Consider the following 22,127-nt stretch of genomic DNA (forward strand, 5'->3'; position numbering starts at 1 on the left):
CCCCCCCCCCCCCCCCCCCCCCCTTTCTAACCCATCAGGTTATGTAGGCAAATTCAGAATGACTGCAAGTTTCAGAATAAGGAATCAATCTATGACCTAAACAACACCTGGTTGGAAATAAAATCCACATAGTCAAGCAAGCAGAGGAACATTATTAAAATTGGGACTGCAGCTGTCTGTATTTTGATCTGCTTGGGAGATTTTCACCTTGGATTTCAACTAGCCTTTGAAGAAGTATTCACCAGGCTCAGAAAACTGGTGACTGCATTATTTTTCCTCCCACTGAGGAGATTAAGGATGGTACTGCTGTTTAACCAACCTGAGTAGCCAGAAATCATAAATCAGACATGCCAGAATCATGGGATTGGCTCAAAAATTCCTGTATGTTTTTCATTATTTATTTCCGTTAACTTGCTTTTTAAGTTTCAAATATTATTTCTCACTTGCTTGGGGCTTTTGTGATTTTCTTTGCAAAAATATTTCCAACAAAGCTGCTGCATTTGTACTAGTGTGACTCCAGAGTGTTATGTTTGCATGAATATCTAGAAGCAGAAGCCTGTAAGGGCTTGAATTCCTACATTTCTCCCTTTGGAGTCAGCCATAGGATCCAGAGGTCTCTCAAATGAGTCTTATAACAAAATAATTAATAATGGCTTTTACCTAGGAACATGGCATGGGTAGTGAAATATGTTTGCCTTCCTAAGTTAAGCGTTATTCTTCACACTGTGCCCTTCCCTGTTTCCTTGCACATCTCTGCTGAGCTGAGGTTAGCTCTCCTGCATGGAGCTTCTCACTCAGCTGATGACTCTGAGAATGAAGCACTCCGTCCGTTTCTCTTGCTGTTTACTATTTTTGCAACAAATATTTATTTTCCTTTCAGGCCTTCTGAATTAAGAGTGAAGGAGAAGAAAAGTGAGAAGAATCTTTAAGAGATCCTGGTTACACAACAGAAAACAGTTTTGGAAAGGGTTTAAATGCCAAGGTGATGGATGCAACCTGAGAACCTGAATCAAACAAAGCCTGGCCCACTGCAAAGAAGGTCAGAAGTTGCAGCAAAAAAGAATTGGCCTGAGAGGGAGTCCTTTAACTCTGATTTTTCATTGTTTTTTCTTCTTACAGTTGTGTTAGTCCCAATTTAAGCGATTGTGGGATGAGAACAAATTCTCTGCTGTAAGAGCCTGCAATAGGAGATGCAACTGGCAAGTGAAGTATCAATGCTCCTGTAATCCACTGGTTATGCTCTTACAAATTCTGTTAGTGAATAGAATCACCATGAGGCTATTTGTTCCTTGTGTCATTTATAACTTTTGGATCTACTTATTGGCTGTCTTTATATTACCTCTCACTGTGGAACCAGCCTCCTAGAAAACAATTACTTCATTATAGAAAATAGGAGACTTGATATTTTCTTGCAGATGCAGCCAGATTTGTCCTTCCCCGGCTTGTTGGGACCAATCTGCTTTTCAGACCATTTCCCAGAGTCACCAGCTCCTGTTCAGCTCCTTCCCACTAACAGCAGCCAGGCCACAGAGGTTGGAAGCCAGCACAGGGAATGCCCAGCAGTTTCTGAATTCAATGACCCAAGACATGGCTCTATTTCTGCTGAACTTTGGTGACAATTCCTCCCGCAGCTGCTTCCCCTGAGGTTTGTTTCTTTCTGTCTGTGCCTTGCAATTCTGGACCAGCTGCTTCTGCTAAGGTGCAAGCTCTTTCCCTATGTCATGCTGTCAGCCAAGTCCTACCCAGGAGACACCGAACCCATCAGCATGACTGGGGGCTCTGCTTTTATTTTTATATATTTCCACCCCCATACTGTAGTGTCACCTTTCACCAGTATTGGAAAAGGGGCAGGAATGAACTAAGGGAGCAGCTCAGATACCCGGGTGGCTTAGATGCTTTGCTCCCCGCTGCTAGGTGGGGTTCAAGTAGTCTGTTTATCACATAAGCACAGGAACTGCATGTGGAGGGGTCAGCAGCAAGACGGGACTGCTCGTCTGGAGGTCCTCGAGCTGCTGGGTGTGGTTTTCTCCTCAATGCAGAGGTATCACTCTGGATGTGGCTCTGGGTGTCCTGTCCTGTGCAACCCCCACATTTTCTTTGGGGAAAGAACAGTGCTTAGTTTTCCAGGGGTGATTTGGTGCTCTGTCTGCAGTGTACCACCCTTCTCTGTCCCCCTTCACCTGGAGACCTGCCTGACCTGCACCCTCACTGAACCAGCTGCCCGCACCTTGATACCTGCCAGACCCAGTACAGGCGTGTGCTCCACGCCACCGCCTGGGGGTTGCTTTAACCCTGTGCCAGCAGCCTGGAGGGGCTCAAACTGGGCAGCTTCTCAGCCCTGAAGAATGCAGTGGTCATGTGGAAGGAGAAAAGATGGAAGGAAGAGCTCAAGCTCACCTTAACCTTTGCTGAAAGGTCTTGGTTATCTCTTAGAGTGGCAAAGGGGAGCGTGGGGTCTGCAGACACTTGGCTTTAGACTCTGCGGGCATGGATAAAAGTGGCTGGGAGATGCCTGTGTGCTGCCAATCAGCCAGATCTCCCAGTCCCTTCCACCTTCCTCCTCAGGGAAATACTAAAAGCGCCCTCATAACAGCCCCTCATTGACACCGGTACCTCAAAAGACAGCAGTGGACATTTGCCATGGCCTTTACTCACCACCTCCGTGCAGCACAGCCACCATGATGGATGGGAACCACGACGTCTCACTGTTGGAGGCCTGGAACTCGTGCTGGAGGTCCGTGAAGAAGACGCCGATGCAGGAGGGGAAGCCCAGCGTCAGCCCCTGCAGCAGCACTGCGGCGAGCAGGACCATCCATGCCCAGCCCCGGTCCTGGGGCTTGGCAGCTCCCCGTGCTGCTGCTCCTCCTCGGGACATGACGACTGCTTTCTTCTCCCAGGCCGGCCCGCTGGGGAAGCGACTGCAGCTACCATGCAACCCTTGGCCCAGGGAACGGACCTACAGAGAGAAGGGCTAGTGGTAGTCCCCAGGCTCAAAGACACCAGCGTGTCCCAAACCTCTTGCAGCTCTGGACTTCTTGCTCTGCATTTCTTCCAGCACCTCCCTTCCTTCTCGCTACAGGATCCTGGCAACAGATTACTTGAGAAACGCCTGCCTTCCCCTTTTATATTGCACAAGACTGCGAGCACAGCCAGGTACAGAATGGGACCACACCTCCTCTGAGGTATGAATTGGCCTTACCTAGTTCCCGCCCTTATTTTCCCTTTTACCTGCTTTCATCATATGGAGTCCCCTTGCTGGCAATTGCTAAGGTCACCAAGTCCTCACTGAGAGGAGAACGAAAAACTCTGCAAATGCCAAGAAAAATAGAAACGCATAAACCTCGCATGGTGCAGCAGGGCTCGGTGTGAACCTGTAATGACAACTGCTCCTGTGTATAGTTCAAAGTGCTAGTGCTGAAAAAACATTTCAAAAGCCATTAATTAATTAGGATCCAGCAATCTCAGATATGCTTTTGCTTTACCTTGGTAGAGCTGCTTCTGAGAGATCCCAGGTTTGATTTCTTCGAGACCAGCAGCATGAAACATATAGCAATAGCACTCCCCATCCTCTCCACATGAATAAACACATAAAAAAAATCTTTGGCAGCTGGATGAGCTCAAGAAAAGTGCCCTTAAGGTCACTGCACAGTGCAATATTTATTTAACACTCAAATAATGCCTTTCCCCTAAAACAATAGCCACAACTGAGTGTTGCGTGCAGCCTTAAAAATGAATAAGAGTTTGTCCTTGCTCGTTATTTCAAATTTCTCATGGCAGCAGGCTCACGAGAGTAAGTTTCATACCTTGGGCTGAAGCGAAGGGCCAGCAGCGCGTGGTTGTGTGCGCAGCGCGGGCGGCTCATCCCCTGCGTGCGCAGCCCGGCCAGCTCATTGCCCACGGTTAGATACTTCTGCTTCAGTAGCGACTAAAAAGCTTTGATGAAGTCTTTTGCAATATTAACCCGGGCATCACTTCTGTAAACAGGGCTCTTTTGCCGGCTGGCTCGCAACCAGAAAAGAAAAAGGGGGGGGGGCTGCAAGCTGAGGGGGGCCGTGGGAAGGGGCTCTAACATGCAAATCACGGTGGTGGTGCTCAGCACACTTTAATCCTTTGTCCACTTTAGCTGGGTGCAGATAATGCGACTAATTCAAGTGCTTGTCTCTCTGGTGTGAATTAGCTGGATGACAGCCTAAAACCTCTCCCCGGCAACAGCAAACCTGAAAAAAAGGCAGAAGCACAGCTCCTCTCTGTTCCCAGCTGCCCTGTCCAACACTTGAGCTTGTCCAGCAGAAGATTTCTGGAGCCCTGGCTCCCCTTGCGTGTCCTTGTGCTCATCAGGGGGGCTGTCCCAGGGGGGCACATGCTTGCCATGGCTTTCATCCACCTATGGGACACCTCCCCTCGGCATCCTGACCTGCAGGATCTCCTGGGCTTTTTGCTGTGAGAGCCCCGGAGATGCGCTGCCAAGAGCCACGTGGCCTCCTCGCCACCTTCTGCCTGCACACAAGTGAAGGAACGGGTTTGTTCCAGCCTAGCTCAGCCGGCTGTGCCCCTGAACAGCAGCAGCTCTGCAAAACCGCCTTTTAACCCTTCCCAGGGTAGCTGGACGGGACGGGCAGGGCAAGCGCATTGTGCTGCTGCTCACTTTGGTGCTGCCTTCTCAGCCTGCTCCCGGTGTCGAGCAGCGATCACGTTGAAGATCAGGGCCAACAAAAATGTGGAGTCAGAGCCTCACAAGCACGTGCTCATCTCGTGCTAAGCGCGTCAGGATTTGGATTGAAGCTCGCAGCAAAAGACACACCTGGGTGCCTACTGCAAACAGCGTGTGGCATTGGGAGCAGGCAAACTGGTGCAAAGGTGCTTCCTGTCCCAGTGTGTGAAGGGGAACGGGAGGAAAGTTTCCTGCTCACGGCACGTGAGGTCTCTGCACCCTGCTGTAGGGCTTATGGCGTCAGCCCCGTCCTGGGGACAGGTGGGTGTCCTGAGCAGGACAAGAGGGAGCAAAGCACATGGCTGGTTTCAGTCTCCGGTTGCTCTCTGCCAGTTGTTCTCTTATTCAGGTCTGAATTTTGTTTCTTCTTCCAGTGACCACCAAGACACCGGGGTGCAAGCCTTGCTAGGTTTCCCTAGCTGCAACACAGCAGCCCCAGCAGCTGTTGGTTGTGGCATTGCACTAGGAGTGCTCGCACAGTGCTCGTCCCCCACCTTCCGTGCCTCAGTTTCCCTCAGCCGTGGCGGGGGACCAGCAGCTGCTGGGCTGAGGGCACGCAGCAGGGCTGCTGGCAGCAATTTATGCTGAGAAACACAGGGCACGGGGCATTCACTTCCTAGGGAGAGGTTTATACTTAGTATGCGGATGACAATGATATCTCTACATCAGCCTCAGCAAGAGCTGGTGGCTGGTTGTACCTCCGTGGGAGCAGAGCAGCACCCTTTTTGCCTAAAACCGCTCAGGATGGAGACACGGCAGCAGGATGCTGCAGGGAAATCAGGACTCTGGCTTCTGGGGGAGGCTCAAAGCCCAGGGGATGCCTGCGGCTCGGGAGCAGGGAGGGGAACTGGAGGAAAGTTCCTCGGTCATGGTACGTTAGGTCTCTGCATCCTGCTGCGCGGCTTGCAGCATCCTCCTGCCGCCTCACCTCAGCCCCGGTGTGAGCCGGGCGTGGATTTTATGAATGTAAAAGAGGCTGCGTGCACAGAGGTGAGGCGTTTACTGTAAACTGAGAGGGGCGGTAAAATTTTTAAGGGTCACTCAGCGTCTGTTGGGGGTAGGAAAGCAAAGCACTTGGTAAACACCTTTATAAGTGACTTTTTAAGTACCTTTTCATCCTGAGATCTGGACTTGCTTTGCAGTCCTCTGCCGGGTAGGCTGTGCTGTGTCCCAGGTGACTTTCCCAAGGTCACTCGGAGGGCTAAGAGCAGAGCCCCCAGCTCTAGCTCTGCTTTAGGCACTGGCTCCAGTGGTGCAGCCTGGCACAGTGCTGGTGTCTGCAGGATGTCACTTGTCAGCCATCACACACAGCCCTCCAGGGGCAGCGGAGGTGGTTGAGTTCAAGCCCTGTGCACGTCCATGTGCCGGTGTCACGGCTCTGCAAGCCTGTCCCAAACCCAGGAGTCTCAGAAGCAGTTTTGGGGCAGACCATGTGCTTGGAAACCGAAGTAGAAAATGCCTCAGAGCTCCCAAATTGCTTCTGAGGCTAGCTGAATTTGTTCCAGGCACCCAGATTAGCAAAGACTGACAGATTGTATCTCACAGAGGAACTGCGTATCTTCTTTCTTTTATTTAAAGCTGTGGAAACTCGGTGACATTTTGGCTGTTGGGCTGCAGAGCAGCTTGGGGCAGGGAGCTGGGCATGGAGCTGCTCCTGCCCCATGTTCAGTCCTGATGTCTCCAACCTGCTCCAGCAGGCTGTGGGAACACTCAGATTAAACCCCTGCTCCAATCCCTTTCTAGAGCACAGACAGACCTGGTGGAAACTGAGCTCTCTGAGCACCTGAAAACAGACTCCTGAGACCAGGGACAGAGGCTGCATAACCCTGGCAAATCCCCTACAGACCAGCTCTGCTAGGGCTGAGAAAATGGGACAGTGCCAGAGCCGTGGGAGTGCTGGTTTAGCACCAGACTTTCCTAAGCAGTTCCCATAGCATCACTCCCATATCATCCCCTTGCAAAGGGTATCAGGGCCCTGACTGCACTAATTGGTCTTAATTAATCTGACCAGACTCACCTGGATCCTCCTCCCACACCTTCTCCACCCAGTTTGATTCCCAGTTGCATATAAGCCTGGCTCCTTGCCCACCATAGTCTTTAGACAGATGCTCTTGTGTTGCTCCCTGCTCTCCTGGCTTGATCTCAGCTGCATTGTGCTCACCAAGCACAAAGGATGTGGGTGTGATACCAGGTAAGAAATCTGATTTTTGGGACCAGATTTCATGACTTTTAGCCAGCACTGAGGATAACACTGCTTGTCTTGGAGGTAGGAAACGGGGATTGAGGAGACAGCTGGTACTAAGTGCGTGTACTGACAGCTTCCATCGACTCGGAGGAATCCAGCAAGATGTGGCTTGTCCCGGCTCCTTGCCCTGGTGGCTGATTGTAAGGATTTGCATGCAGGCTGGCAAACAGTGCAAGCAGCCCTCCTGACTGCTGCCTTCCTCCCTGGGTGCTCCTGGGGTGCCCCATGCAGGGGGGAGGTCAGCACCCAGCTCTACCTGAGGCAACAGGGATGGCTCTAGAGATGAGTCTGAGAAAGATGTACTTGGGGAAATCCATGCAGGAGGTGGCTCTGGCTCATTATATGATGCCCTGATCTGTCACAGTGTCCTGTGCTGCCCTGTGGGTCTGTGCCTCAGCTGGGCAGAGACAGGGACCATTTAATGAAATGGAATTTCCTTAAGTTGTTACCCACATGAAAACTGTAGCTGGTGGATGGGGATGTGGGACATAGTGGGGCACTGGGCTGAGATCCCAGCCCTGTGCAGCTTGTCTCTGCTCCAGGTTGATGTCCAGAGCACTGAGCAGTGGATAGGGGGATTTTTCCTGCAGCAGACCTTATCTACCAAGCTCTTAATTGTCATTCCCCCTTGGTTTTTATCAACGGGGAATAAGTGACTTAGGGAAGGATCAAGAGAAGTGTTTCCCTCTGGGTAGCTGCTTGACCTAGGTATAAATCCTGCTGCTGGCTGCTATGGGGTGGATACTGGTGGGGAACAGCCCTTTTTGGGGAGGATGGCAGGCAGGCATTGCTTTCATTTTGGGCTGCCTGCTTACCGTGGGTACCTTGCACTCTCACCACCAGACCTATTTCCCTTCGTGTTAGGTTATGTAGAGATGCAGTGTGCCAGCTGCCTGCTCTGTCTGTTAATTCAGTGAGGCAAGATGCAGGGAATACAGACTGGGTCCTTTGTTAGTAGCTGTGAATCTTTAAATAACGAAGAATCTTGTCTGCAGCAGATGTCATGGCTTAATGCTTGGGTGGGTGGGATGTGTTGACTGCTGGCTGCAAGGAAGTTAATGCATCAAAGTACCACTGGAAGGGAGGAACTGGGACTGTTCCTTCCCCAAATTAGCTCTGGCTTTCCTCGGTTGTAGCTGCTGCCATTTGAATTCATCGAGACCACTGGTGCATGTTGTCCTGGCCTTGCTGAAGGACCTGCTGCCCTCATTGTCCTGAGCTAAATCACGGGTGGAAAGTGCTCACTTGTCCTGAGGGTTTTCTATGTGATGTGGAGGCCAGCCACTGCCAGCTGAACCCTCAGCTCCCCGAGGAGCTGTTTGAGGCCTATGAAATGCAAGGAATCATCCAACTTTGGACTGATGATGGGCTTGCATCTGGTGAAGTTTGGGGAGCTCCTAGGAGAGATGGGAACCTCCAGTAGGGAATGTTGCCAGAGGGGCAAATATCGATGCCTTTGTTCACCTATAAAACCATACCTGAAGGCAATTGCTAGGGGATTATAGCTCCTTCACTGTTCTTTGGAGAAGCCAACATGTTTCTCCAGACAGGATCAGGTATGTGGGGGTTATTTGCCCAGACAAATTTGTGTTAAACCTTCAGTGACCATCTCAAAACTAGATCTACGTGGACGGATGTCACTAAGGTCCTTGTTTCCCAAACAAGTTAGTAAGCTGGGTTACAAATACCTACAGGTTTTCTGTCTGCAAATAGATCTTGCCTGATGACTTCAGGGTGAAGGTAGGTGGGTGAGCAGCAGGCTGATCTTTGTCGAGGGCCTGAGGCAGAGCGTGGGCGCTGTGCAAGAGGCACTCACAGCTGTGGCCAGGCCTCTGTGCTGCTGGGTTTCACCCTCCCAGATGTGTGCGGAGAGGAGAAATGCAGCCGTGGTTTTCCACTCCTTTTTGCTGGAGCTCCAGGCCAAGAAGGTGGATGCCAATAGATGCCTTGGCTGCTAAAAACACTTCCATATCTTCAGTGTCAGTTTGGGTTTCCTCTTTGTCCACAGACGTGAGCAGGCAGGGAAAAAAAAAAAAAAAAAAAAAATGAATCGTGCTCTGGGCAAAACTGGCACAGGCTGGCAGAGCTGCCGGCCGGTGACTAACGGGAGCTTCGTGTGGTGCTGTGAGGTGAGCCTGGCAGCGTGGAGCCAGCAGGCCCCAGATGCAGCGTGGTGGCCAGGGGGTTTCTGTCTATTTTTCCAGAGGAGGGGTGTGGGAGTGCCCCTTTTGTGCCCTTTGAATGCAGAAAATGTTGCTCAAGGAGGGTTTGAAAGTCCCTCTGCCACAGGTCTGCTGCGAAGTGGCTCCTTCTTCCCCTTCTGCTGCTCGGAGCCGCCTGCGGTTGGGAGCAGGAAGAGCTGAGCCCCTGGGAACAGCAGGGCCGGCTCATTACGAGGTGGTGCGTGAGGTTTGCTTTAGTGGGGTGGGGTAATGCTGTGCTGCTGCTGCCCGTCCAGCAAGACTGGGTAATGCCAGGTATTGCCTGTGTTCTCTGTAGCAAGAAGGTGGGGAAAAAAAAGATTTTTATGAGGAGCTCTGTGTGTTGTGCAGCTTTGGCTGGGAAAGCGGGTGATGGCACAGAGGCCTGGCTGCTCCTTGTGGTGGTTTCCACAGAAACTGCCGAGTGACACTTGTGTCTCCGGCACGGTGCTGCAGCATTGCACTGGGCGTTGTGAGGGACCAGCTGGCGGACCTGGAGCTGGTTAAGGGTTCTGTTCAAAGTGTTTTCCCACCGACATGGCCTTAAAGGACAGCCAGGGCCTCCTGCACCTGAGCGTGGCTCTGCCTGGGGCAAGGCTGCTGGCAGTCCTGCCCTGCAGTCAGGTTTGACATGGAGATACGGGGATTTATTAAGGAGATGTGAGGGTAGTGTCCTAAATCAACTCATATGAAGTGGTGAGGTGGCTCAGCTGTGCTTTCTGCTCTCTCCTGCATGCCCATAAGCTTCCTTTTGTGGTGTTGTGGGGGAGAGTGTCTCGTGTCACGTAACTCCAGTGTTAAACCCTGGGCGGGGGACGTGTCAGCCCTTCCCTGCTCCTTGCTTTGGGGCTTCTGCCACAGTGGGGAAGAACTGGAAGCAGGGAGCGTGCCTGCGGGGCAGCCTTTAGAGCAGCTACAGCAGGCAACAGCTACCTGTGGTCCAAAGTAACTTCATGTTCACCCATTCTTCACTTACATCTTTGCTCCTTCTCTTTTCCCACCCCTGTGTTGGGCTGGAATGGTCACCATTATCCACATTTCAGCATCACCAAAGCCTGAAGTTTTCATCTCCTCACCTCCCTGCTGCTCGCCCACCTGCTGGTACCTCTGTTTCACACATTTTTGAGTTGCAGTGCTCTGTAAACAGGAAAGAATCTAAATCCCAGCTAATCCCGTCTTGCTGAAGACACGCATGGGGAAGGCTGCGTTCAGGGTGGAGGTAGATCAAGTGTTTAAAATGCCCTCCAGGATTTCAGAGCAAATTCTACATGCCCGGGGCACTCTCTCTCCCAGCAAACAGTTGCAGTCTCAGAACAGAGGAGGAAGCTCTTAAGAAACTGCATTTTTTTTTTCCCTTCATGTTTGTTCTGCTTTTGTCTTGGTGATGGCAAGAATGCTGTGTCTTTGGCCTTGAGTGGGAAAGCAGAGAGTTGTTTGCAGGCTTCTGCAGATGTTCAGTGAGGGCCTTTTGTGAGACAGGAAGGGACAAGGCTGTCAGACCATCAGACCTTTCTGCCATGCGTGCTGGACCACTCAAGAATGGGTTTAGCAAATGAAAAGACACAGACATCCTTGTCCTTTCTTAGTGGCTCATGTTTAATGCTTGTGTTAACATCCTGCTTGTTTGTGGGTGTCAGTGGAAGTGGTAAAAGGTTCAGCTTCTTTTGTGTAAGAGGAAATCAGAAAAGTACTTTGATTTTTGCCTTTGTTCTCTGAAAGTAACCAAGAAGGATTCCAAAATCTAATTAGATTTTCCTCTTAGCCAATCAGTGTTATAAATGAATTGGAGCCAGATGCGGGTTCCTACTTTGTGTTTCTTCCCCTGTAATGTACCATTTGCTTTGGAAAGGCTGCAAATGGATGCAAAGAAAGCAGCAGGCTGCAGACTGTTTCTTCAAATTTTTCAAATCCATTTCAGAATCTTTATTGAAAAAAAAAAATTAATCACAGCATCTCAAGTGTTATTCAAACACATTTAATAAACAAAGAGAAACAGTAGCAAAGGGCACTGACACGTGACAAACTGTACAAAACCTCCGGGTTTGCAGGCAAACCTGAGGGGAGGAGCCCACGGCCCAGCTGCAGGACTGGGGAGCTGCTCCGTCCTGTCGCCCTGCAACGAACCATGCCCCCTTTGCCTCAGCCCACTCAGTCACCCCTGAGAAAATCTATTTTTAAAAATGTGCAGAAACAAAGACACTTTAAGAGGTTATTTCCAGTCTTGCCATAATGGAACAATTCAGGCCACTGGGAAAGTTTAAAAAACAAAAGGTCATGCTCTCCGTTCCTAGGATTAATGCTTTCAAGTGAACCTTCCCAAGAGATGCAAGCACTCTTGCATATCCAGTAGCTCTACTCTTGCTTGCTCACAATATGCTATTTTTTTTTATTTTTTAGTGAAGGGGACAAATTTATTCCTAATTCAGTGATGGTTGATATAGTTGTGACCGAGTGAAAGGCAACAGAAGGAGAAGCCCTGTCTTGAGCACAGAAGGGATGCAACTTGTGCATAATGCTGAGACCAGCCCTTGGTCTCAGGGCAAAGGTGACAGCACAGTCAGCAAAAGAGAAATCCTCCACTGGGAATGGACCTTCTGGGATGGATTTCATGCCTGGCCCTAAATGTCGCACAAGAAGTTGAGTGTCCAGTAACAACCAGATCGTTTTTCTATTGTTAACTCTTTCTGTTGCACTGAAAGACCACGCCATTGAAGCCAAGGAGACTTCAATCCCCTGACAGGTCCTTGCTGCAGAGAGCAGTGTGGAGAGGAGAACCAAGATGCAACGTTGAGTCTTTCATGTGTATCAGTTAAACAGCTGTTCCACTCAACTGGTGGTGGTAGTTTTAGGCTCCCTGTGGCTTGGTGGGGAGAGTGATGGTATGGCTCTTGCATCAGGCAGTCTTCTGGTGGACTTCAACACACATGGCGCTTTTGGAGATACAAAAGAAGCAACGAGGTATTGGTTTTTATCTACTCGAGCTGTACTGGACAGAATGTCTCCCTTCACACGATCGCTAGTGTTGCTATGAGCTCCATGGTTTGAACAGCAAGGTGCTCAGCTGGCACTGATGACACAAATGCAGCTCAAGCAGTTCCTGTTGCCTTTAGTTTGCTATTTCTTGACCAGTTCTTGGAAACTCCCTCCTCCAAGGAAGGGAGAGAAGACAGATTAATGTGAGAGTTAAGAGGGCTTTTTAGGCTGTTAAGTTGCATACATGCACTTGATTTCTCAGCTGTGAGCACAAATGGACAATGACTGAGGCTACGAGATACTGAGAGGAGAGATATCTATACACATCACAGTGTTATTTAGGCCCAGCCAAGGCGTATGGTCTAATCACACCAATACCATCTCAATACATCATAAACAGGGAAGATGGAGAGGAGAGCTGGGTTCTTCAGCATGATGGCAAGCCAGCTGTGTTTCAACAGCCTGTAACTGACACGATGGGAATTCAAAGACATTTGGCGTGGTCTGTTGTTACCAGGATTAAACTAGCACAGATAATTGACCAGTCACTCTTGAGAATGAGGCAGCACCTCCAGAGGAGGAGGTATATTGGCAAAGAAGGATGGGAAAGGACAGGTCAGTGTACACACAGAAGGACTGAAAAGAGGCCAAGTGCAGCAGTGTTGCTCAGTGCCTCTTCTGCTGACCTGGCTGTCAGACCTTTAGTAATGTTCTGCTACCCCTGAGGGTAGCCCTGCCAGCAGTAAGTGATCAGGTGGGAAACATGCCTATTTCTATCTTAACACTTTAAGGAGACCACAGGTAGCTGAATTCCTCCAGGAAGAAGCCCAGCTCCTCAGTCCAGGTGAGGAATTTTCTGATACCTTACTGAGAATCACCTGCTCTGAGCGATGTCTGAATTCCAGCATCTCCGAGGCTTTGCGTTTACTGTCAGTTTGGGACTTGACTCAAAAGACCCAAATACCAGGACACTTAGGCTACAAAGAACAAAGCCGGGATGAAAGGAGTAAAACATGCAGCAGTGAATTCCTAAGAAATTCCATTTACCAGACAAGAAGGGACATGCCCTTGGTTAGGGATGGCACAGGTTAACAGAGGGGAAGCAGTGACTGCAGTTTGGCTAACATTAGATTCAAGAGGCACAAACAAACATTTTGCACATCCATCCAAGGCATTCCAAAAAAAAAGAAGTCACAGGAGTCGATACATCACTTTGGACAAGAAACATTACAACAGTTTGGCAACTTTTCACCACCACCACCCCTCCCCAGCTCTGTGATGCCCCTCTGTAATTCGAGGTGGTCTCTTAAAGGTGGGTACACGAGGGGGCCGCAGATAAATCATTGCGTGTAAATAGGGGATCTCCTCCGCAAAGAATCTCGTGGGCGAAAACAAACCTACCTGCTTGCTACAGTACAAAAGAAATTCTGCCCTAAGTACTCTGGTGAGAAGGAAGGCAGTGGAGCTCATGCTGCTGGAGACAAACAAGGCAAAGCTGAACTTGGCAGCAACAAGTCCCTAACCTTGTGACTTTGCACCAGGCTAAGATATGGTCATGGTCAAAGGGGAAAAGATGTTGCCAGTCTCTTCAACAGAGGAGCGTACAGGACAGAACTATTATTCTACCACCATTCTGGGTGAACACAGGTCTCTTTTTGTTTATGCACGAGAAGCAATGGGCTTTGGAAAACGCCAGGAGCCCGTACGTAATGTCAGTAACAGCATGACCCATGTTGGATGTACACACAACTCCCTCCCCTCAGTGTCTAAACTCAGCTCTTAGGAATTGAACAAGGAACAAATAGAAAGCAAGAATGAAAAAAGTTTTTCTTTTTACAAGTGGTTGCTTTGTTCCTCTTTTTAAAACCCTGTTCTGATCTGGGGGGGAGTGGCTGATCAGGAGGGGGGAGCATTGCAAGGCCCTTGCACTATTCTGGTGGTGGTAGACCTGGGTGCAAGAAATGGCACAGCTCAAACAGCTCTTCCCACCCACGGCAGCCTGTGCAAGGTGGGACTGACTACAAGGGCCTGGGGACCTGAGCAACCTTTGCAAAGGCTCCACCTGGGAATCCAGCCCAGCCATTGTTGGAAAAATTCAATACAGCGCTGGCCAAGAAAATGAAACAGATACTTGTAGAAAGGACTATCCAACTGGAAGAGTCTCTTCTTTTCTTGGTTTCCAGAGTAGGAGGGAAGCCTTTGGTTCTGACCAGAATTACTCGCCGTTGGCAGGACAGGCTTGGCTTTGCTTTGTGTTGGCTTGGTTACTGTACAGGGGCAAGGTTGCACTGCGGAGAGATGCTCTGCCCAGCTAGATTGCCCTTTTGACATCTGGGGTTTTTAGAGGAGTAGACACTTGAATTACATCCGGGATCCTCGCTCCTGAAGAATCTGGAAAAAAAGAGAATTTAAATAATTTAGACAACTGCAGGTGCATCAGTTTGTGTTTCAAGTCTTTAGCTTCTGCAAATGCAAGATGGACTAACAAGAGAAGGAATGAGAGCACCTTGCTGGCTTTTATGCTACCATAATGAATGGCAGGCTGGCTAAAACCGAGTCCCTTCTCCAGAAATCCTGCTTAGCTGCCTTCCAGGAGTTAAAAATACTTTAGCTGCTACGCTGAGGAAAAAGAATGGACTGAGGGAGAAAAAAGTGTCTGTTTCTTCCCTACAGTATGCTTCAACCACAAAATGGGACCAGTCTCAAAGGTCTTTGCTATGCTGTCCTCCTTTGTCAAGTCTTTCCTCTTTTTCTTACAGAATCACAGAATGGCCAAGGTTGGAAGGGACCTCTGAAAATCATCTAGTCCAGCTTCCCCGCCGAGCAGGATCAGCTAGAGCACACTGTGCAGGATGGTGTCCAGGCCAGTTTTGAATATCTCCAGAGAAGGAGACTCCACAACCTCTCTGGGCAACGTGTCCCAGTGCTCTGTCACATTAACGAAGTGCCCTCATATTCTACCAAAACTTCCCTCTCATATTCAGCTGGAACTTCCTTAATTTGAAATGTACAGCAAACCAGGAAATCTTTTAAGCTCATGCATATGGGAGGAAATAGGGAAGCTGGTACACAGAACTGCTGCTGCAAATTATGGACCTGCTGGTGTAAGAAAGGTTCTTCTTTGCACAGGGGGATCCAAGTCAATAGGTCTGAGCAGGCGCCTTACCTTTGCCTTCTCACTGGGCTCTTTGACGATGCCGTTGGTGGAATTGTTGAGTTCCCTGGACACGACGCAGAGGAATTCTGCCTGGTCTTCGTTTCCGTAGTTATAGGAAGATCCAATGCTGATGAGCTGTGCAACAGGAGACAGCCAAGGTAAGGGCTATAAACAAGTCTGATTTCTGCTTTATTCCTGCAGTTGCTTCGTGAGCTATAGCTGTCCAGGGAGATCTGCTCTGACCTGAAGTGTCACCAAGCCAAACCCCTTCCAGCACCCTCCTGTGTCACAGGCTCTCCTCTGCCTTTGTAAGGCAGACCTAGAAAAGCTCCAGAGCCCTCTAGTGGCACCTGGAGCCTCACGAAGAAATGTCTGGAATGCTGAACACAACAGGACATTTCCCAATCACTGAGGGCAGAAAGAAGTAAAAATACATCAGGCTTTGCAATATCTAATATCTAATTTGGAGAAGGGCAAGGCAGTGCAGACTCCTGGTCCAGACTTCTTGATCCAGACTGTGTGTCTGTGCTGAACTTGTCTCAAATCTGGCCTTCTGACTTTGATGTATGAACACTGCAAAGGCAGTTCTTTACCACAGGCAATGTTGGATTAACCAAGGGACACGCAACAAACTGGCACCACTCTTTGCATGGAAGCCATCGGGATGGAATTTGAGATCTGCATAAATAGGATTGTTATATTACTGCTATGAGAGGTATGGACTCGGCCCAAGAAGTCCCATCTGTCTCCTATTTATCCTTATTACATTAAAAGGACATCCCAGTGTGCAGCACTAATCTGTCTTTTACAACTCTGTTCGGCTTTCCAGATAGTAAACCTAAAACATCTGAGGAAAGCAATGCGGTTCTTATCAACTGCGTGTATCTAGGAAACCTTGACGTGTAGTGGGCACCCTGACTTCCACGCTGTAATGGATTTTAAGGGAGAGCTTCGTATGTGAGGCACATGCCGGCAGCAGCCTTCCCAGACGGATGACTACTGATACAGTTTGGCTGTAGCAAGACTGGGGGGCTGTCATCACGGACCTGAAGTACTGTTAATAGGTTTTTGTTTGTGTTAAGGGCGAAAGATAGCCACAAGAAACATTTTTTTGGTTCCCTGCTGCCTTGGCCTTTCAGCTGTTGGATACTTCCACACCACACACCACGATTTACTCAACATACGCACGGGTATCTTTTGATTTCCCAAACTGCTGACTCGTGGGTGGGTAGAAGAATGTATTTCCTTTTAAGACAGCACATTTCAGTTATCCTACGGAACCAGACGGCTGCTCGAGTCAGACTGCTGATGGGTACCTGTTCGAATTTCCACCCATCTGACATGGTGGACACCATCTGTGTGAGCTCCTCCTCTTGGCACTGCAGGACTCTGTACACGTGCTTCACAGGTCCCTAAAGCACGGAGAAGAAAAACAAGCAGGAGTTTAATAATCGTTGCACTGGTATCAAGCAAGGAAACTAATTAGCCTAAACTAGCGGGGTCTCCTGCTCTGTCTGTGTTATTTGAGGAAGTCTGAGCCACGTGGACTGAGGTTTCATCTTTGGGACTATCCAACCAGTTCTAAAATGGGTACAAACAGTTGGTATGCTTCTCTTCCAAGCCTTCCAGGTGCCTAAATGCAAGTGAAAGCAACACTTCTTTGGTTTACAAAGCCATTTGCTGCTTTTTGAAGATGTTTTCCTTCTGAAATTGAATCTACTGGGTATGTTAATATCGTAATGGGAAAGGTTGCCACAAAAAGACAGCTGTATAGGGAAGGAAACGGTTTGGAGAAGAATTGAACTGTTCTTTACCTCCTGAAGCTCTGTGTTTTGGTTTTTAACTCCCCATCTTTGCTCCCAGTCCCTTTTCTTGAACTGCTCATTGCCTTTCCCTGCAGCGTTAGCAGGATGACTGTGGCCCGTTACGTTTTCACAAGAACAGATCCTTTTTCCTAGCTGTGCCTTGGATCTAACTAAAAACACGGATTCCTGCTGTTAAAGACAACTAAGCTAAGAAACTGCCACTGGAAGCGCCCACAGCCACACGTCCTACAGAAACTGACTTCAGAACGTAAATTTTCATGTGCGTTACTTGAGAGGTTCTGTTCTCGTTATCCCGTATCCGCTCCTTCACCAGTCGCACGAGAGATGCAATGTTGTAAAACTCGGCTTCTTCCAGGACCCCTGAGAAGGGAACGAAAAGCAGAGATGGAAATTCTGTTACTTTACACAGGGCAGAATGAAGCTGATTCAGCTACAAGGACGCAACAGCTGCTGCTGACTCCAAACCTCACCCACGTGTAATAAAATCCTCGGGTGCTGAATAAGTTTGCCACCATCTCACGTTCCCGGGCTGCGAGAAGGTGAGCAACTAGCTGTCACCTCCTCTTGTGACTTACGGGGTACTTAAAGATTATCCTTGGGCTTATCAGAGACCTCATGGCATGATCTCTTACCTTCTTCTGCGAGCTCCTTGTTTATGATAAGCTTCCCGTGGCGGAGGTAGTTCAGTATTGGACCAAAATAGGTGGGGTCTCTGTCGATGAGATATGCACCCGTCTCATCCTGTTGAGTGTGCACAGGAATGAAGCAGAGTTAAATGGTACTAGAAGAAAAGATAGTTTCATTTGAAAGCGATAAATAGAGCGGTTTTTCTTTGAGAACCCAGATTCCTTTGCCTGTAAAGGCTGAACTAGTGACTGCAGGCTTTATCCAATGTTTTTCTCAGTATCTGAACTCGGCTACAAAGGTTGCAGCTTGATGGTTCTGGCAGATGCCTCGCACTAAGTACTTCTATGAACAGAGTTTATGTAACTAAGAGAAAGGCAGTGCCTGGCAGTTTTTCTTCACTGCAATAATAAAACCCAAAGCTGGCATTCATGCTCTGCCTGATCTCGTTTTCCAGACTAGTTTATCTAGAAAAAAATAGGATTTCCAGTTCTGGTAAAACAGCATCTGAGAGTTAAACCCTGAAGCAGGCGTTTGTTTTTCTTCCTACTACTAAAAATGCAAAGTGCAGCGCACCAGCCCTGTCTCCGAGCAGTGTCTGGCGGGCTGGCGTACAACAATTAATGTCATCGGCTCACCAACAGCTCACGACTCAAGCATCTCCTGAACCAGCCTGGAAGGGCTGACAAAGGCTGTGCAGAAATCTTCCCCATCGTTTCCTTACGGCAATGTCTGAGCTGCCAAGCAGGCTGCTTTACAGCAGTAAAAAACTGTGAGGGCTTCTGGACCCGGTGCTTGGGGAGGTGGTTTAGGGGGTGACAAGGGTGGCAGGGGGAGGGTTGGACCAGGTGGTCTCGGAGGGATTTTTCAACCTGAATAAATCTGGGAGTCTGTGATCACCTCCTCTACTTGCAGAGGCTGGTGGCTTATCGTGGGCACGAGGAAGTTTTGTTACAAGGAGGTTTTAACTTCCAGGTAAGCTCTTAAGCAGCAGGAGACCTGAGCAGTTCTCGGTCTGATCCATCCAGAAAATATTTACAGGGCCCTGTGCGGCGGATCCCACAAACCCCTGTGATTACAACAGCGACCACAAACAACAGCTGCAAAACCCTTATGACATCCTACAATTATACAGGCAACCACCTGCAAAGCCCTTACGATAACCTGCGGTGCCTTCAAGCCAAGCAGAGCGCCTGCACTGCCGCCTTTCGTAGGAGCAGATCCCAACTGAAACCAGCAGTAAACACCACCCGCCTCAAGCCCCCTTCCTAGGAGGGTCACCCCCGTCCCCTCCCCGCTGTGCTGGGGCTCGGCCCCTGCAGCAGCAGCACGGGGGGGTCCTCGGCGAGACGGGACCGGGGGGGAGGAGGCAGGACGGGGACCGGGGGCACCCCGGCACGGCCTCACCTTGTCGGAGCCCAGCTCGGGCCCGTCCTGGCAGCAGAGGCGGCACAGGAAGGACTTGGGCTCCCTGCACAGCGTCTGCCGGGTGCTCACGAAGTACGTGCCGCCCACGTTCAGCCGCACCCACTTGGAGGCAGCCGGGGCCGGGGCCGTGCCCAGCGCCGTGCCCGAAGCCCCCGGAGCGGCCGAGCGGGGGCTGGGCGGCCCCGGCACCCCCCCGGGACCCGGCGCCGGGCCCGGGCTGGGGGTGCGGCCCCTGGGCGGCCCCTCGGCCGCCGCCAGCTCCGCCATGTCGGGCCCGCTCAGCGCCGCCTCGCCGCCATCGCGCCCGCCGCTTCCGGTGCGCGGAACCGCTTCCGGGGCACCGAGGGCGGAACCGGAACCGGGGCGCGGCGGCGAGGAGAGGAAAGCAGAGGCGCTTCCGGGGGGGGGGAGGGAGCTGCGAAGCCACGCCCCTTCCGGTGCTGGGGGCGGGGCTTCCGGCGCGTCACTCGGCAGCGGCAGGGGACGGCGGGCGCCGCTCAAGGTGAGCGGGGCCGGGGGCGGCTCCCGGGGTGGCGGCGGGGCCCTCCCCAGCGCCCCCCCCCAGTCCTCCCCCCCGCCCCCCCCCCCGGGCCGGGGCGGGGGGGGGGGCCCCCACCCGGCCCCAAGCCCATCCCCCGGCACCTCCACCCAGTCCTGGGCCTCGTCCCGTGTCCCACAACCGGCCCCGGGCCCTCTGCAGCGACCCCTGCACGGTCCCGCTCCCCTCCCCTCCCGGTCCTGTCCCTGTCCCATGTCCCCCACCGGTCCCGGCCCCCCCCCCAACGCTCCCTCCTTCTCTGACCTCCTCCTCTCTCTCCCCCAGCTGCAGCATGGCGGGCCGCAGAGCTGCTCTCAAGGCCATCGACTGGGCCGCCTTCGCCGAGAGGGTGCCCGCCAACCAGCGAGCCATGTTCAACGCCCTGAAGACCCGCAGCGACGCGCTGTCGGCCCGGTGAGTGCCTGTCCCGCGCCCACCGGCAGCAGCTCGGGCCCTCAGTGGGCTGCGCAGCCTCTGCGGGCCTGGCTTGAGCTGGTGTCCGTAATTATTGTTTTAAAAATGCTCCGACAGACGTTAAATGGGGCATCTTCGAGACAAAAAATGGATGAGTTTTGTCAGGTGCTTTGGCGTCTGCTGCTTGATGTGTGTGGGCTGTTACGGGTGGTGTCGCTGCCTGCCCCGGAGTTAGTGCTGTGAAAACTGATTTGGAGATATTTGCAATTAAGCTTAGCAGGTTCTGTTAACTCCCTGGAAAGTAATCGTGGCAGAGAGCAAACGACAGTGCGAGGTTACTGTGGTCCCTGGTGGTGACGGCTGCCCTCTGTCCCTGGCGGTGACAGCTCTCCCCTGTCCCCTTAGGCTGGCCAGCCTGCCGGAGAAGCCCCCCACCATCGACTGGGCTCACTACAAGGCTGCCATCGCTAAAGCCGACATGGTGGACGAGTTCCAGAAGAAGGTCAGTACCTCTGTCAGCCTGCGCGTTGCTCTTCTTTGGAGGCTTAAATGGGGAACGTCTTGGAGTGGGGAATGCCAGTATTAAGGTGTTTTCAGTTCTGGTAGGTTCCCTTGCTTCGTGTCCTGCAGCTGGTGTCGCTCACCTTGAGGAGGTCACTTCAGTGCCGTCTCTCAGGGTGAAAGCTGGGGCACGGTACAGTGAGAAAGCTGCAGAAAGAAAACTCGATACGTTCCTCTGTCTGCAGGAGTGGGCTCGGGTAGTGCCTCTCCTGAAGCAAACGGTGACAAGCGCAGGTCTGCAGACTAGGGAAAGTGCAGAGCTGGCTGGTGCCTGCAGGGGTTGCCATGCTCAGTAGAAATGAACTGGGAAGAGCGAGCGCCACACGCTGCCACTGGCAGCAGGGAAGCTGGCTGCTGTGAGACTGCAGGTCCACAGACCTCGGCTGGGTCAGTTTTAGAAAGCTCGTTAACTCACACCTGTGAGCGTGTCTTAGGAAGAACGGAGAGAATGGTCCCGTGCTGCTAGGGAAGATGACCCAATCCTACGTGTGAAGGATCATTTCAAGCAAACAAACCATTTAAAGTTTTCTCTTCCAACCTGCAGTTCAGTGCACTGAAGATTCCTGAGCCAGTGGATACACAAAGTGCTAAAATCGATGCCCAGGAGCAGGAAGCTGTAAGTACTTACGCTGTGCCCAAATGCCAGGCTTGTCTCTGACCTCCGTGCAGGGAAGGGGTGGGAAGGAAGGCGTGTTCTGCATGTTCATCTGCGTAGGTAGGGCAGCCTGAGACGGAGCACGGCTCTGGTCTTTGCAGGCTTTTGGCTCAGCAAGATCATCTCTGCACTGGGAGGGTTTGGCTGTTTGGGGTCTGATGGAGGTTTTGTTGATTTCTCTAGTGTCAGAGTAGCTAATGTTACTGCAAACTCAGCGTGTGGGCTTGCAGGCTCACTTCAGCTTGTCGTCCTTCAGCGTAACCGTGCTCACCACGTCCTTTGCTGTCCTGCAGGCAAAGAAAACCGCTGAGTACGTGCAAGCTTCCAAAGCTCGGATTGCCCAGTACGAACAGCACGTAAGTCTGGACGTTGCTTAGCGAATATTCTCTTTACTCCTGCCTGGCTTACACCTTGTCCTCTCCTCTGTGTGTGCTTTGCTCTTCCTTGCTGACAAGTGACTTGTAACACTTCTGTCTCTGCTCCTACTTCAAGCTTCAGAAGCTCAGAAGCATGATTCCCTTTGAACAAATGACAATTGAAGACATGGCTGAGGCCTTCCCTGAAAGCAAACTGGATAAGGAGAAGCATCCGTTCTGGCCTCACAAACCGATTGCCGATCTGTAAGCTGGTCTGGAAGCGGTTTGTCTAACGACTGTCAGATTCTATGATCTAAATAAAGTATTTCCCCTCCTGTCTGTGGCTGAGATCGTAGATACGAGGTTGCAAGGTCTTGAGAAATGCAGAACTGCAGATGGCAGTGCAAACGGGCTGGTTTTCCTGGATTCTCTCATTTA

The 22,127-nt window shown here is 51.0% G+C and overlaps 3 protein-coding genes across 4 annotated transcripts in view; 1 reads left to right on the forward strand and 2 right to left on the reverse strand.

Moving 5' to 3' along the window:
• SLC16A5 (solute carrier family 16 member 5) overlaps window positions 1-3,978 on the reverse strand; it is a 9,060-nt gene extending 5,082 nt beyond the window's left edge. Inside the window, exons 1-2 of one of the 2 annotated variants that reach the window (XM_035342559.1) lie at window positions 3,804-3,978; window positions 2,656-2,956 (exon numbers count right to left, since the gene is read on the reverse strand). In XM_035342559.1, the coding sequence (XP_035198450.1) occupies window positions 2,656-2,875 (220 nt within the window). In that variant the 5' untranslated portion in view covers window positions 2,876-2,956; window positions 3,804-3,978. The other variant, XM_035342558.1, reaches the window with a different exon arrangement.
• Window positions 3,979-13,095: 9,117 nt separating this feature from the next.
• Window positions 13,096-19,476, reverse strand: KCTD2 (potassium channel tetramerization domain containing 2). Its single transcript, XM_035342562.1, has 6 exons — window positions 19,145-19,476; window positions 17,746-17,854; window positions 17,382-17,473; window positions 16,604-16,699; window positions 15,297-15,422; window positions 13,096-14,521 (listed from the first exon to the last, which is right to left on the reverse strand). The coding sequence occupies exons 1-6, from the start codon at window positions 19,430-19,432 to the stop codon at window positions 14,492-14,494; spliced, it is 741 nt and encodes a 246-aa protein (XP_035198453.1). The 5' UTR covers window positions 19,433-19,476; the 3' UTR covers window positions 13,096-14,491.
• A 114-nt stretch (window positions 19,477-19,590) lies between these two features.
• Window positions 19,591-22,028, forward strand: ATP5PD (ATP synthase peripheral stalk subunit d). Its single transcript, XM_035342564.1, has 6 exons — window positions 19,591-19,667; window positions 19,989-20,117; window positions 20,523-20,619; window positions 21,223-21,294; window positions 21,627-21,689; window positions 21,826-22,028. Exons 2-6 carry the CDS (start codon window positions 19,996-19,998, stop codon window positions 21,955-21,957), a joined length of 486 nt encoding a protein of 161 aa, XP_035198455.1. The 5' UTR covers window positions 19,591-19,667; window positions 19,989-19,995; the 3' UTR covers window positions 21,958-22,028.
• The last annotated feature ends 99 nt before the right edge of the window (window positions 22,029-22,127 follow it).

This window comes from Oxyura jamaicensis, chromosome 18, assembly GCF_011077185.1.
Source record: "Oxyura jamaicensis isolate SHBP4307 breed ruddy duck chromosome 18, BPBGC_Ojam_1.0, whole genome shotgun sequence".
Taxonomy (NCBI): Eukaryota; Metazoa; Chordata; class Aves; order Anseriformes; family Anatidae; genus Oxyura; species Oxyura jamaicensis.

Excerpts from the sequence above, each read along its gene's own strand:
- ATP5PD (XM_035342564.1), top strand. The coding sequence starts at position 19,996 with ATGGCGGGCCGCAGAGCTGCTCTCAAGGCCATCGACTGGGCCGCCTTC. Across the intron at positions 20,118-20,522 it reads AGCGACGCGCTGTCGGCCCG|GCTGGCCAGCCTGCCGGAGA; the intron begins GTGAGTGCCTGT and ends CTGTCCCCTTAG. Across the intron at positions 20,620-21,222 it reads TGGACGAGTTCCAGAAGAAG|TTCAGTGCACTGAAGATTCC; the intron begins GTCAGTACCTCT and ends TCCAACCTGCAG.
- KCTD2 (XM_035342562.1), bottom strand. The coding sequence starts at position 19,432 with ATGGCGGAGCTGGCGGCGGCCGAGGGGCCGCCCAGGGGCCGCACCCCC. Across the intron at positions 17,474-17,745 it reads CAAGGAGCTCGCAGAAGAAG|GGGTCCTGGAAGAAGCCGAG; the intron begins GTAAGAGATCAT and ends TTCCCTTCTCAG. Across the intron at positions 16,700-17,381 it reads ACGAGAACAGAACCTCTCAA|GGACCTGTGAAGCACGTGTA; the intron begins GTAACGCACATG and ends TCCGTGCTTTAG.